The sequence below is a fragment of the Channa argus genome, chromosome 17 (genome assembly GCF_033026475.1).
Source record: "Channa argus isolate prfri chromosome 17, Channa argus male v1.0, whole genome shotgun sequence".
In the NCBI taxonomy this organism is placed as follows: Eukaryota; Metazoa; Chordata; class Actinopteri; order Anabantiformes; family Channidae; genus Channa; species Channa argus.
The window spans coordinates 6627572-6641400 of NC_090213.1; the positions used below are offsets into that span (position 1 = coordinate 6627572).

Consider the following 13829-nt stretch of genomic DNA (forward strand, 5'->3'; position numbering starts at 1 on the left):
TCAGATGCTGATTATCATATTTCCTGTCCATAGCTCAATTTCATCCAAATCAGACATTAAGTTGATTTGTTTGAATAATTCAGCATGTCCTACATATTACTGTGCTCCCACTCTTCAGACTGCAGTTCAGCCCTTCACCACAAGGTGTCAGTGTTGTAATGCATGTAAAATTCAGCTTCATCCTTTCATCTTCTGCTTGCCACTGCTTTATTTTGACCATTCATCCTCCTCCTGCTCACCCATCTGCTCCTACTTTTGTTTACTCTCCAGTTCTTTATTCTCTATTCTTTCATCTTACTTCATATTTTCTTTCTCCTTTGTTACTTTCTTCTAACTAAAGTCTAAACTCTTCCAACTCCTCTTCTCCTCTCCTTCCATTATTTCATTTTCTCCCATCAGCTCAATTTTTTACTTCTGTAATTCCTTCTGTTTCCTTGACTACATTTACTTCAGCGCTTTCCTGTCTTCACTTTCACGTCCTACTGTCTTCTTGTTTCTACCTTTCACGTAATTCTCCTCGACTCCAATTTCTGGGAAATTCTTCACCTCTTCTCTCTTTCCCCACATCTTTAAGCCACTTTTACTTATTTTCCATCCTTGCATTCCTTCTCTTGTTCTTCTGACCTTACACTTTACTGCTTCCCCTCTGTTCCCTTCAGTTTTTTGTTCTCTTCTTTGCATTTCTTCTCTTCCTGCCCTATCTGCTGTCCTTCCCATTGCTTTTCTTCTACTCACATCTTTTAGTTTTATCTTATACCAACTCCCCCACCTTTTTATCTCTTCCCTCCAACTACGTGGGCCTTCTCATCTCTTTTGAATTTACAGTATCACCTATTAAGTAACAAATCTGCTTTGCCGTACTCCCAGGCCGAGTGTGAGGCAAAGTTAGAGAGGGAGAGGATCTGAGACGGCCGACTGAGTATGCGTACAGTATGTGTCTTAATCTTCTCTCTCCTCTTGTTCTCTATCAAGTGAAGACATTCCCCACATGGTGACCTTGCTTTGTTACAGCTGACACTCACCTCTTATCGCGCTCTGTCCTCATATCCGCTCCTCCTCCTCCCTTTCTTCCTCTCTGTCCCTTAACAAAAAGGAGACGCTACATGCTCAGAAGCGCTTTCCTTCTTTCTCCTTTCATTTTTCTCCCGCTTCCTTTCCTCCGTCTTTCCATTAAGCCAACAAAAGGCAAGAGCAGCTTGCTTCAGAAAACTCTCCCTCTCTTTATTCCTCTTCCTCCATGGCTGCACCTTTTCTCTCTCCCCTCCCTGTCCTCTATTCTCTTTCATCCTCCTCTTCTTGCCTCCCTTTCTCTCATCCCCTCTGCGTCTTTCCATTAAGCTAACAATAGGAGGACAGGCTTCCATTCAGAGTGGCTGGTCTTTGGATGGAGGTCACAGGAATAGAATCTCCAGTCATTTAGTCTGGATTGTGTGTGTGTGTGTGTGTGTGTGTGTCATTAAAGTTGCCAACACTCTTGAGAGTTAAGAAGTCCATGCTCTGCTTATTGTACTGTAGTTTTCAGTGAAGCTCCTCTTTTGGCCTCTGGTAGTTATTAGTTTTATCCACAAAGGCTGCACTGCTCAGCTCATGACCCATTTAAAGTCACAGTGTGCAGTGGTCCTCAAGTGTATGTAACTGGTCACTACGCTGCTCAAAAGTATTTAAATTGTAGGGCTTGAACCACAATAAAACTATATAAGCCTATGGCAGCTAAAAATGAAGCTGCAAAAGCTTTACAATGGCTGCAAGGCCCATAAGTTCATCTACCAAGATTTGCACAAACAGGTATCATATGTCAAAAGGATTAAATTACCAATTTAAATAATTAAAAACTGTTTTACAATGGAAACATCTTTATCATGACTTCGAAAAACAATGGCTCAAATGCCCAGCCGTGCACGTCTGTGTCGAGAATCATCACCCGTCCTGCCTGTCAGAAATCAATAGGAATTTAGTCGCTTTGAACTTGTTATGCACATCCTTAAAGTTTTGTTTATTCCTCACTACTTTCCAAAAGCAGCACTTTTCCTACCTATGGTCGCATTAAAGCAAACAAAACATTGCACAAAGTGGGCCAGCCAATCACAGCAATCTAGGAAGTATCTCTAGGAAGCCATGAGGAAAATTATGTAATAACATAAGTCTAAATGTTTCAAATAACTAATCTAAAAATGGTTTTAGTCACCAACAACTGAACATAATAGAGCTGATAGGGAGCGTTCTAATATTCTGAGTATATTTCTAAGATTTTAAAGGTAAATGCAGGGAGAGAGAGAGTGTGTAGGCGTGTCTGTGTGTGTGTGTATACCAGGTCAGCACTGGCTTCTTGTTTAGCAGTGGGCGGAGCAGCTGTGACAGCAGGTGGTGCAGGGGGTGTGGCCTCCTGCAGGTAAGCAGTCAGGGAATGGGAGAGAAGGGAATTACTGGCAGCCACAGAAGCAGATCAGTCGGCAGTGTTTGACAAGCACAAAGCTAAACATCAGATAAAAACAGGATACATGTCAAAGAAGTTAATGAAGTAGACACACAGTATAACATGGTTCTTGATAAATGCTTCTCTTCCTTTGTTAGATTGAACTAGGATAGATTTTGGTATATTTTGGTACCTCAGTCACAGTCTGTTTCCTGTGTCTTTTCTGTTAATTCTGGTTTTGAGCATGAGAATCTATGCTATGTTATATTCTGTTAATGTCAAATTTCAGAGGGATCTGAGGGAAATTACAGAGCTGTGATTTAAAAAGCTAATTACAGGCAGTTATGATATCATCCATCAGAGCAGCAAGTAAAAAAGCCAAATATAACACTCTTAAAAAATTTAGTCAGCCTCCATATTCAGAGCTTCAGGTTGTGGTCCAGTTGGTAGAATAGGGTCAGTGGTTCGAAACCCTCCTTCAACGTTGTTTTAACGTAGTAAAATAAGTTTCAAACTGTTGGTGTTTGTGAAACTCTGACGGCTGCATGGAAGAGAACTGAGCAAGCATACTAACTCCAAGATACCACCTTAATATAACACAGGTGAGTTTTGTTTGTGGTTAGCTACACATCACTGTACATCTGAAAAGATTGTTACAGTCATGATTACATCATTGTGTCACCATCACGCTGCTGTTAGTTTTCAGCTTCAATGTGACCATAACTACAAAAATCCTGTAATATTATTCCTCAGCTTCATCTTACAAACAACTGCACACGTACTGCTGCCTATAAGAAGGGGTCAGATCACAGAGGTATCATTGGGGCTTTAAAGAGCTTCTTCTACCTCTTAATTGATGCTCTCAACTGTTTCAGGAATCAGAGGAACAAAATCTGTTGTGACAGAAAAGTGAGAGATAAAGCAGCCTCTTTATTCAAGCACATGCTGTGATGTGTTTACTGTCGGATCAACCTGTGATTACTACTTCATTCCTTTTGCTGGTGATGAAAATCTGCATGTTCCAACCTGAGTGCAGAGCTCTGTCAACACAAGCCAAAAGATGATGCGACATTGCTTCTTAAAATTCTGGGGGAAAAATGTGACACTTTAGCACTTACAGTGTCTTAGGTTGTTGCACAGTGGGGCAAAAAACCTTTGTGAAGCACAGCTGCAGTTTAAATACACTGGGAATCCACTGCCCAACAATTATAAAACCACTGCTAATGAATTGTGTAATGTAGGAAACCTGCCCAAAAGAAACACTACTTTAAAAAAAAATTTTAAGTTTGCCTGTTCCTACAAAATCTGATATTTTATATTTTGTTTAAAAATACAAGGAGTCTGAACAGTATAGTCACCCAAGTTACTTAGAATAGCATCAGAATAACCCAGTTTCAACCTTTCACAAGATCAAAAAAAGACACACTCACACAAAAACGCCTTAGAATAGAAGCACAAGGAACAGAAGCCTATCCGGCAGAGACTTTGGTTCTCGATTATCTCCACTGATTGTGGACAGAAGGTCACGTCCTTTGAAGACTTAACTTTAAAAAAAAAAAATAAAATCTCTTATACTTTGCTTGTATACTGCAATTTACTGTGGCTCAGTGGGAGGCTGTTTGAAGAGTTAAAACAATTTTCACAAAGCACCCGACAAACAAAACATGTATTACACCGTAAGAGACAATTACCTAGTGCAGAGGCTCCACAATAGAGCTTACAGCCCACCTTCAACTTCGATTAACATTATGTGGACAAAAAGAACTATGGCTTCTCTCAGCCTGCTGTCTATATCATAAAGCAGATGAACTTGCAGCCCATAAAGCAACAAACCACAGAGTTATAGCTAAGCTGACAAAGCTCTTTGCCTCTGTGCTTCTTGATCAATGTCCTTATAGAGGCATAGTTTAGCAGGTAACTGGGTAACCAATAACCTATGGCTGCTATAGAACTCTAATGTCTTAAATCAATGAAATATATCTTGCCTATTCCAATATTAAGGGGAGGAAATTAAAGACTCACTGCCTGCCAGCCTCTTAGCATAGTGGCTGAATGTTAGCTGAGAGTGTTTTGGCTCTCGTGGGCTCATAAAGCACAAATGACATGCACAGTTAGCCTAGTGTAGCGCAGTGTCTCTGCACTGTATGAGAGGCTGCCAGAGGTGGAGTTTAGTGGCTCAAGGCTAAAGGGGCTATAAAGAAGAGTTAATGGGCTGTACAACTGCTGTGTGATGAAGCGCTAAGCTAACATGGCAAGGCCACGACAGCATTTCATCAGAGAGAAATAGGTGTGTGTTTGTCTGTGCATGTGTGAGTAACAGTACAGTAGTCCAAGCAGATGTGTGTGTGTTTCTGTAAATCGATGTGCAGTTCCTTTTATAGTACATACAGCGTATAATGTGTGCATCTGTACACATGTGCAATACATAAAAACAGGCCGTCTAAGTGCAGTAATGTTGAAAACTGTTTTTTTTAGAGATGCCAATAAATGTTTAGCAGTCGTGTCATTTGCATAGATGGGTCAGCCTCAACATTACCACTGGTAGTCGTAATAAAGTCATGGAGGACAAGGGTCTTCATGTCCACTCTGAGCATTCTGCTGCTACACAGCCCTAAACTCAGCAAAATGTGGTACCCTGTGTGCTGATGATGTGGAAAACCAAGTATTTTAAAGAATACTGATTATGGTAATTATGACAAAACATACTTGTTGTAATTTTTTAAAAGGTCAAAGGTCACGGTTGGTAAAGATGGAGTTGTTTTTAACAGGTTTATGTGCTGACAAGTGTTTAACCCGTATTGATACGTCAGCATTTATTGGTTATTAAAGTTACCAGATGGTATTAATGCTGTGGCTGATGAATTTAAGAAACTTACTGCAGGAGGCTCTGGAGGTAATGGAGCAGGAGTAACTGGGGTTGATGTGGGGCCAACAGGCTTCAAATCCTCCTTTTCCTCTTCTGGCAGAGGAGGGAGGGGCGGTGGTGGGGCGAGGTTGGGGCACTGGCCGATTTCAGCATTCTCAAAGGACACTGGCTGGGAGAAATCTGACAGACTGTCAGAAAGACACAAATAGGATTTAAAAGGGCTAAAACACACAGACAGCTAAATGGACATAAATCACCTTCAAGTTCCTCATTGGACACTGGATTTATGGTCATCAACACCAACAACATGTTCCTTTGGCATTATTAAGTACACTTTAACCTAGCAGTTTAAAACCGCCCTGTTTGACTATTGATACAATTGTACTGCGCCATATTCCTCTGGTGATGTCTGTAACACATTACACCGTCAAAAACACAAAAGATTTATTGGCTTGGATGCGATTTACCAAAACCAGTAAAATTAAAAAATAAATAAATAAAAAATCAGAGGTTACTTTTGTTGCAGTAAACATCCAGCTGTGAAGGGCTAAAGTTTTACATACACAGCGTTGACCATTAGGTTCCATATACACCCCTGGAATGGGACGTTGGCTCTGTTGGACGACTGCTCTACATCTGCAGGAATACCACCAAGGAAAATGCGCTGCAAGCTGATCAGCTGGTCGTTGGGAAGCCCTGCTTCCCTCTTGGCCTCCTCATCCACCTGAACTGCAAAAGTTCTAGTGCAAAACACACACAAACACCCAAGGAGTGCTAAAATGATAACACTGTTGCACAGGTAGGAAGTGTAAACATTGGTTCAGGGGAAAACCGGAGACACACCTACCTGCCAGGTAGCCTCTCTATGCGCAGTGAGTGCTCCCTCCCGTCATTCAGTATGCCTTGATCAGGCCTTCTGATGATGCGACGTGTATTATGGCTGCCGGTAAACAAGATGACCTCCAGAAAGCCTTTGTTTAACATGATTGAGAGGTAGGGCTGCAAGAGGTGGAGATAAAGTGTATTAGATTGCATGTACAGACATCATCTATTTCCAGGGTGTGAGTTAGAGAAGAGAAGGGCTTTGAATTTTACTATAACAACTACCAATATACACATGATATAATCGTATACCGCTTATAAGTCAGGTCATGCAACATTACTGATTTCAAGAGCTACAATGGAGAAGATGCTAGAGACTACGTGTAATGTAGCCAACACAGGCAGCTGAAAACGTTTAGAAAACCCGCACTGCCAGCATTACAGCCACATGTGCATGCACACTATTCTCATGTCTTCCAGCCAAGGTTCTATAAGCAGCACTCTTTATTTCAGACTAAAAAGATAACACTGAGCCCACAATACTGTATATACAGTAAGGTCAACAAACAAATGTTAACATTTCCAGAAAGAATAAAAAAAAGCTATTTAAAAAAAACAAATTATTAGCTGTATGTGAAAGGTCATTCTTGACCTTGAGGAAAGTAGTTGGACGAAAAATGTTTCACACAGTTTTTCCAAATGTGGAATAAAAAAATAAAAAAAAAAAAAAAACAGCTAATAAGCAGCTCTCGATGTTTTCTCATACCTGAGATTTCTAAGTGCAAAAAATAAAAAGGCACTGCAGTTGGTGGAGGCTGCTGAGTGAGGATCTAAATATTCAAAGTTTTCTAGCATTTAGCATTTTCTAGCATTTTCTAACATTTATTTTATTTAAAAAATGCCCAACATGGATGAAACGCTATTGTTGTGGCCATTGTTTCAGTGGTTGTTAAAAAAAGAGGAGAGGAGTAAGAAATGATGAGTGCAGAACACAAAGATTAAAAGTGAAAGAAGGAGAAAAGAAAGATGAGGTTAAAGAGCAAAGCAAGGCAAAGGGTAAAGGGGAGATGAGCAGGGGGAGATAGAGGGAGAAATTAGGGAGGGAATGAGTGATAGGAGAGGAGTGGAGAGCAGAGGGGAGCAGGGAGGAAAGGATAACAAGAGATGAGAGGAACAGAGAGGAGAGGATAATAGGGGCAAGAGATGAGAGGGCAGAGAGCAAAACAGCCTGTGAGAGAGAGACGGGTGGAGTGAGAAAGAGAGAGACAGAGAGGTGCTGGAGAGCAGTGGTGCAGGGTCAGGCTAATTTGAATTTTAATTCACTGTGTGCCAGAGGGCGAAGTGGGAGACAATTTACCACCTGAAAATGGAATTTCAATTTGAGGTCGGGGACAAATTGAACTGAGATGTAGCTACAACATGCCTCTCGCTGTGCTCTCTCTCTCACACACACACACACACGTATGTAGACACAGTTGCAGACATGTCACACATACAGATAAGGGCTGACTATCAAAGATGACCTCAGACATGTACATACGTTTATACTTTGATAGAAAGATCCACATGCAAGCATATGAAGACAAAACTATGAGACCAAATATGCCGCAGACTGCAATAAAATCTATTTTGAACACCTGCACAAGCTTAATCATATTCTACGTATCATACTGTACGAATTATATTTCCAGAAATACACACACTTTACTAACACTGTCTTCTGTATGAACCAGCTAAATCCTGAACAGCACACCTTGAAATGTAACAAACATATTTATCTATGTTTTGTAATTACTAATTTAATATACTGTAGCACAGGACAAAGAGGCAAAGTATAATCCAAAAAGTTTTCCAACCTTTACATTCATACAGGTTATTAACAGGACACTGTTCAAAGAGGGCAGAAATGGCAGTTGTTGACTCAGTAGAACCAAAATGGCGGCTGGCGTAAGATTATTTTTTGCTGTAAACTGTTGAAAGCCTTAAAGACATGAGTTAAAACGAACCATTTCACCCTTTTTACAGATGAGCTTTTGCATTAAGAGCCATAATAATATAAATAGGTGCTTTTGAAAATTGAAAATCATACAACCATATCAGTTATAGAAGATGAGTCTCTGAATAAAAAATAAGCCCTAATTTTTACATAATATGGCTTCTTTAAGAACCCACGTAGTAAAGTTGCTAATACAATTTAAAGGGGGCTGTTTGAAGTACATGATGTAGTGTCAAAAAAAAGAGCTAAAACCAGAAGTATTAGTCAAATAATCAATTAGCCAGTAAACCAATAGAAAAGATTTTTTCACAATTTCCTGACTTAGTTATTCTACGTTGTAGTGTCCAACATAGACACTAAAGGTTTTCCACTTTTAAAAATGTCAACTCTCACTACAGGACGGAGCAATAATTTATCATGCTATGTGCAAATAATCAGTAATAATGATAAGTTATAAGCCTACAGTCCTAATTCTATTAAAGAAAACATTACATTCATTCATCTTTCTCTTTTTAGAGAATGTTAATATTTTGTGCGATGAGAAATTCCCTGAATGTTTAGTTGTTTCAGCCAAAGGTAGTGCTTACATCCATTTCCCATTATTCTACACCGAGCTTCATCCCATCTTCCACTTCGTCCTATAGAAGTTTTCAGACTACACTCTTTACCCTCATATCATTTTTCTCCTTTTCAGTGCTACAGTACTCGTTCCCCTCCATCCTTCTGTTCACCTCTAAAACTTGCTCTTCTATCCCTCCATCCATTGTTTCTCATCCCCTTCCCTCTCTGTCCCTGTCCCTCTCTAAAACATCCATTAGTCAGGGCCAAGTTGAGTTGATGGTGTTTTTAACCTCGCTTAACCTTTCTGCACACACACACACGTGCACACACACACACACAGCCTGCCAGCACAGTTAGTAAAAATAGATTTATGCGCCCAACAACCAGTGATGATGGATAAGCTGGAGGTAACCCTCTGTCCTCTCTCTCACACACACCCGCATATACATTCATGCACACACTGACACAAAAACCTTTAATTTAGCATTCATATGAACACAACATGTTAAATCACACATGCACAAAACCGAAAAAGTCCACCAATGCACACACAGCTGCAAATATGCAATATATATATAATACACAAATACTGTATATGGGTGTTTCCAGCAGCGGTAAAACGATTTATTTAACAATCATTTATAAAGGGGGCAGTTTTACCCGGTACAACTAGTGTGTGTGTCAGTGTGTGTGTGCCCGCACACAGAGGCTTTTTAGGCATAAGACAATCTAATCAGCCTAGTTGCCAACAAACACAAATCTCATTAATATGCACTTGTGTGTTTGTGTGTCAGTTCATAGTGAGTTTAAAGTGAAAATGACATCTATATAAAGGATGAATAGCAACAATACGTATGTGTCTGTTTCTTTACGTGTGCTTTGAATAAAAGACAAGACAATTAGCCAAGTTTCCAACAAATCTAATTTATATGCACTTATGTAAACCTGGACTACCTGGATGTACATTTTTGTAAGTTGAACCCACCTCTCCTGACTGTCTGCGTCTCCTCTTGGAGCTGATCGGATTTCCCCTCTGGGCCTGTGATAATTAAAAACAAATTAAAATGGGAGGATATACTGTTTGTTTAACATTTTATTTTGCGCTCTGAACATTTTGCAGAGAGATTCATTTGTAACTGCTTTTTTTGAAAAAAATAATTGAATTAGGTAAAAGTGAGAGCCCCAGAAAAAGGAAATTATAAAATACGTCACAAAATGTTTAAATCAAAATGTAACTTGAGAATGGCACTTTTTGTCCAACCTATATGCTTCAAAAGTCAAAGCTCAAATGAACAAAAGAGGTTAAAGCAAACCAGTTGGCTGCTTGGTGAAGGTCCTCCTACTGCCAGCAGTATGGTCCCATTGTCTGCCAGAGTACTGAATGACAGGCTGATCTCAGTGTTGACCCCTAGAGACAGACCACCCAGCTCCATGTAGCCCGGCTTAGAGAAGCTGACCGTGTACAGGTTCTGCAAGACAGGTATGAAATAGTTGCATTTGACAGGTATTTTAGCGTATACTTTAGCCCTGAAGTTTTGCAGAGCACATTGGGTGGAAATGTGAAAAAGCAGCTTAAAAATAGAAGTACTGGGGAAAAAACAGCTATGTGACCAGACTAAAATTCCTGTTGAGGTTTTATTCAAGTCAAGGTTTTACTCATGAGGGAGAAAACTTTTAGAAGCATACTGTTTTACAAAACCTATCAAATGTGCCGTCATCCACTTCTCATTACTTTGACTGTGGCTGTAAAGTGGAAATACTCAAATACGCATACACTCCAACACAGGCATACACACAAATTCTCAGCTTTGTAGCACAGAGTGGATGGTGAAGGAAATGTAAAAACAGATAATAGCAACAGAAAGACCTTCACTCCACACACACACACTCAACCCTGGGCCTTTATAATCCTTCATACACTCTTTGAGCATGGCTGCATATTTGTATGCATGAATGACACAAGCCTATAAAAATCATAGTGAGTGCCTTGAATACTCAATGCCATACAAGGCAAGAATGTTTGCATAGCTTACATGTATGATAGAAACATAAAAGACAACGGTGGCAGTGTATAACTACTGTACGTACATTAGTGATTCATACATTCATACATAAACTTTGTGTAGATACAGGAAATGAAAAAGTTACTGGACAGTTTGAATTGATTAGTAAAAAAGCCACTTATTTCCTGAATAAAGCAAATACAAGCGATGAGGTGAAAGGCAAATACACGTTAAAAGAAAAAAAAATTGTTGTTTTTATAAAGTACCTGTGAAACCTTACAGAAGTTTTCCATATTCACTTACCTTCTATTTAGTCACATTCTGCCACACATGTTGTACACACACGATGAACAACACATTAAACTATAAGCCGACAATCTTCCTGCAGCACTAATATGAATTTCATCACAAATGTATCTGCCAACTACTGGAACTCAAAATATAAACAAGTGACAGACAATGCACAGAAAATTCATTAATACACCTCTGTTACGTAACAGCATTTTATAGACGATCTTACCTCTACATTACATCCTTTAGTGACCCCAGTGTAATCTGTACTGCTGAGCAGGTTATATGGAGTTCTGAAGACTTCAATATCCCAAAGACAGCCTGCATACCGTTTCAGTGTCACCTCTGACCTACAAAAGAAGCCAGATACCTTTAGTAGTGTATTTGCAGATGAGGACATTAAGAAAAAAAATGCCATAGACCTTCCTGTGTCTTCTATGCAGTGTAGCATCATAAATTAAGGGTGAATTACTGCAGCAGGGAACCTATTGCATCATGTATCTAGAAGCAGAGTGGCGTCTGGATGTGAACAAGAATAATCTGAAAATGGCGTTCTTCCATTTTATCCATATTAAATTATTTCTGATTTATTATAATTATGAGTGGTTAATGCCAGGGGATATTTAAGCTGCAGTGTAATTCAAATGCATTGTCAGATAGTCATGAGTTATGATCCTACTGAACATGTTTACAGTGAATTGGTGCCTTGTTACTGTAGTCTGGCAAATTATGTTAATTGTAGTGCTACAAAAATGATAGAGATGGCACCTACAATACAATCAAAATATCGGTTCAGGCTGTGTCAAGTTACGTTTTTAAATTTCCCTTAAATATTGTTTAACAGGCAAACATCAAATTCAGATTATTAAAGGATAGGGAGTCATTTCCAGCCACAACGTCGAGGAGCAGGAGGCTGCAGTGGCCAGCCAAGATACAGACAAGCACTGTGGGCTATACAGCACGTTGAGCATGGGGAGCCTCATGCAGACACCTAGTAAATCTTACTGTATGTCTGAATATGGTGTTTATTTGCTTTTTACCTGGCTCTCATGCTGTTAAGGCAAAAAGTGATATTAAAGCATTAGCACACTTCACAAACACATTTTCATCTAACAACCCATTTAAATGAGACATGTTTTGTCTCCTTAACATGCTGGCACAAAGATATTTTTAAAGACACATTACCACGTGTGAAAAGAAGAATAATTTGTTGTGAAAAAAGGCCCATTTTTTGAGTCATACACTTAAATAAAGAAAAACTATCAGCAGTGCATTTTACACTGACGAGTCAAAGTAATTGTTGCATTAGGAAATAATTAGGCTGTGTTCATTACTTTCAAAGCAAACATTTCCTTGGAATGCAAACCAAAAGCATATTGCAGTCTTTTTTAAATTGAATGCATCTGCATCCGTTTGTGAATGTGTATTTGAATGAAAACCAGCAGTGTGTATGTACCTGTAGTTTCCAATCAGAGGCAGCCCTCCAAAATATATCTTCTGGTTTTCCTTGAGGTTCAGACCAGTAGCTGAACCCTGAGATGTGGCCTCTATCTTCTCCTCTGTGGCTCTGTCAACGTCCACTACAGTCACCATGGCTTCGTAAAGCGTTAAAGAAAGACAGACAAAGATGTGTGTGCGCCTTCTATTCCTCCTCTAACATCAGTGCTTTCATAATTTAATTTTTGATCCCAGGTATCTTATCATTTAGGTTGTTGCTTTTATCTTGTTTGTACCTTGTTTTTTGTTCCGTGACATGGTGAGGGATTTCCAGCGTCCATCATTGTGGCGATTAGCCGATATGGCACTGCCAACTCCTGACCCTAGGTCAAAATTCACCTTCACCTTGCCCTCTGACAGCTCCAGCGACATGAAGTCCTTCTACAGCGGAAAAAAACAGGGGAACAGATGCTTAGAAGCGCTGAGACTGTAGGACATTCTGTGATGCAGTTAGTGAGCAAAATTAGTTTGCAATCAGTATATAAAATTTTAACATGGTAAACACTGAAATGGACAGTGAGATGACCTGCATACATCTGAGGACTGATTACTGAACAGGCCCAAAGACCCAGGGAGACAGAGGCCCATAGGCCGGAGCCTGCAATTAATGTGCATATTTCTTTTCTTTAGAAGCTCAGCTATAAGGCCAGATGCATGATAACCGTAAAAAGATGCAAGAGAAAAAAACAATTATGTACTGTGCGTGTACTCTATCAGTTTGTCCTTTGAAAGGCTGTATCCCTTATAATACATGGACACTGTATGTAGGGTGCAAACTTAACCCTAAAGCTACTGCAATAACAATATACATTCAACTAGTAACAATGATATATATTGACAAAAGTAACAAAAATGGTAAAGTACTGTTAAAACTGCAGAAGTTTGCATCCACCTTGATTTATTGATTAAAAATTTACTAATTTATGATGGATAAACATTTGTAATAGTTAATTGTGCATTTAATATTATGTTGATAACTTTTGTCCTGCTTTTTTTGCCATTTTATTTGCCACAAATAAAAGAAATAAAAAAATCTACTCCATTTGGTTAAGCTGTACCCTGTCACACGTGCATGTATGGATACATACCAAATCTTCAGTTGCCAAGTACATGAGCAGAGCATCAGAGGAGAAAGTGCGGAATTTGAAGCTGACTGTGGAAACATTGGGATTCCACCGTGTGGGGCGTCCCACCGCAGCGTAGCCTTCACCATCCAGCTGGACTGTTCCCTCACCATCTGAACGCTGGGGGCTTTAGAAAAAAACAAAAAGAAAAGAGTAAGAGATGATTCAGATTCAGATTATCCATTTCACTTTCCCATCCTTTTGTCGAGTGAACTTGAAATGTCCCAAAATCTAAAAAGGCACAGAAACTGGTACA

The 13829-nt window shown here is 39.5% G+C and overlaps 1 protein-coding gene across 5 annotated transcripts in view; it reads right to left on the bottom strand.

Annotated features, from left to right (window-relative positions):
* Nucleotides 1-13829, bottom strand: part of lama2 (laminin, alpha 2) — a 156130-nt gene that overhangs the window by 7333 nt on the left and 134968 nt on the right. For 4 of the 5 annotated variants that reach the window (XM_067481811.1, XM_067481810.1, XM_067481809.1 and 1 more), the window contains 10 exons: nucleotides 13538-13700; nucleotides 12686-12830; nucleotides 12409-12547; nucleotides 11182-11302; nucleotides 9972-10127; nucleotides 9644-9697; nucleotides 6127-6278; nucleotides 5843-6019; nucleotides 5290-5467; nucleotides 2309-2383 (listed from right to left, as the gene is read on the bottom strand). In XM_067481811.1, the coding sequence (XP_067337912.1) occupies nucleotides 2309-2383; nucleotides 5290-5467; nucleotides 5843-6019; nucleotides 6127-6278; nucleotides 9644-9697; nucleotides 9972-10127; nucleotides 11182-11302; nucleotides 12409-12547; nucleotides 12686-12830; nucleotides 13538-13700 (1360 nt within the window). The remainder of the gene's footprint in view (nucleotides 1-2308; nucleotides 2384-5289; nucleotides 5468-5842; nucleotides 6020-6126; nucleotides 6279-9643; nucleotides 9698-9971; nucleotides 10128-11181; nucleotides 11303-12408; nucleotides 12548-12685; nucleotides 12831-13537; nucleotides 13701-13829) is intronic. The other variant, XM_067481808.1, reaches the window with a different exon arrangement.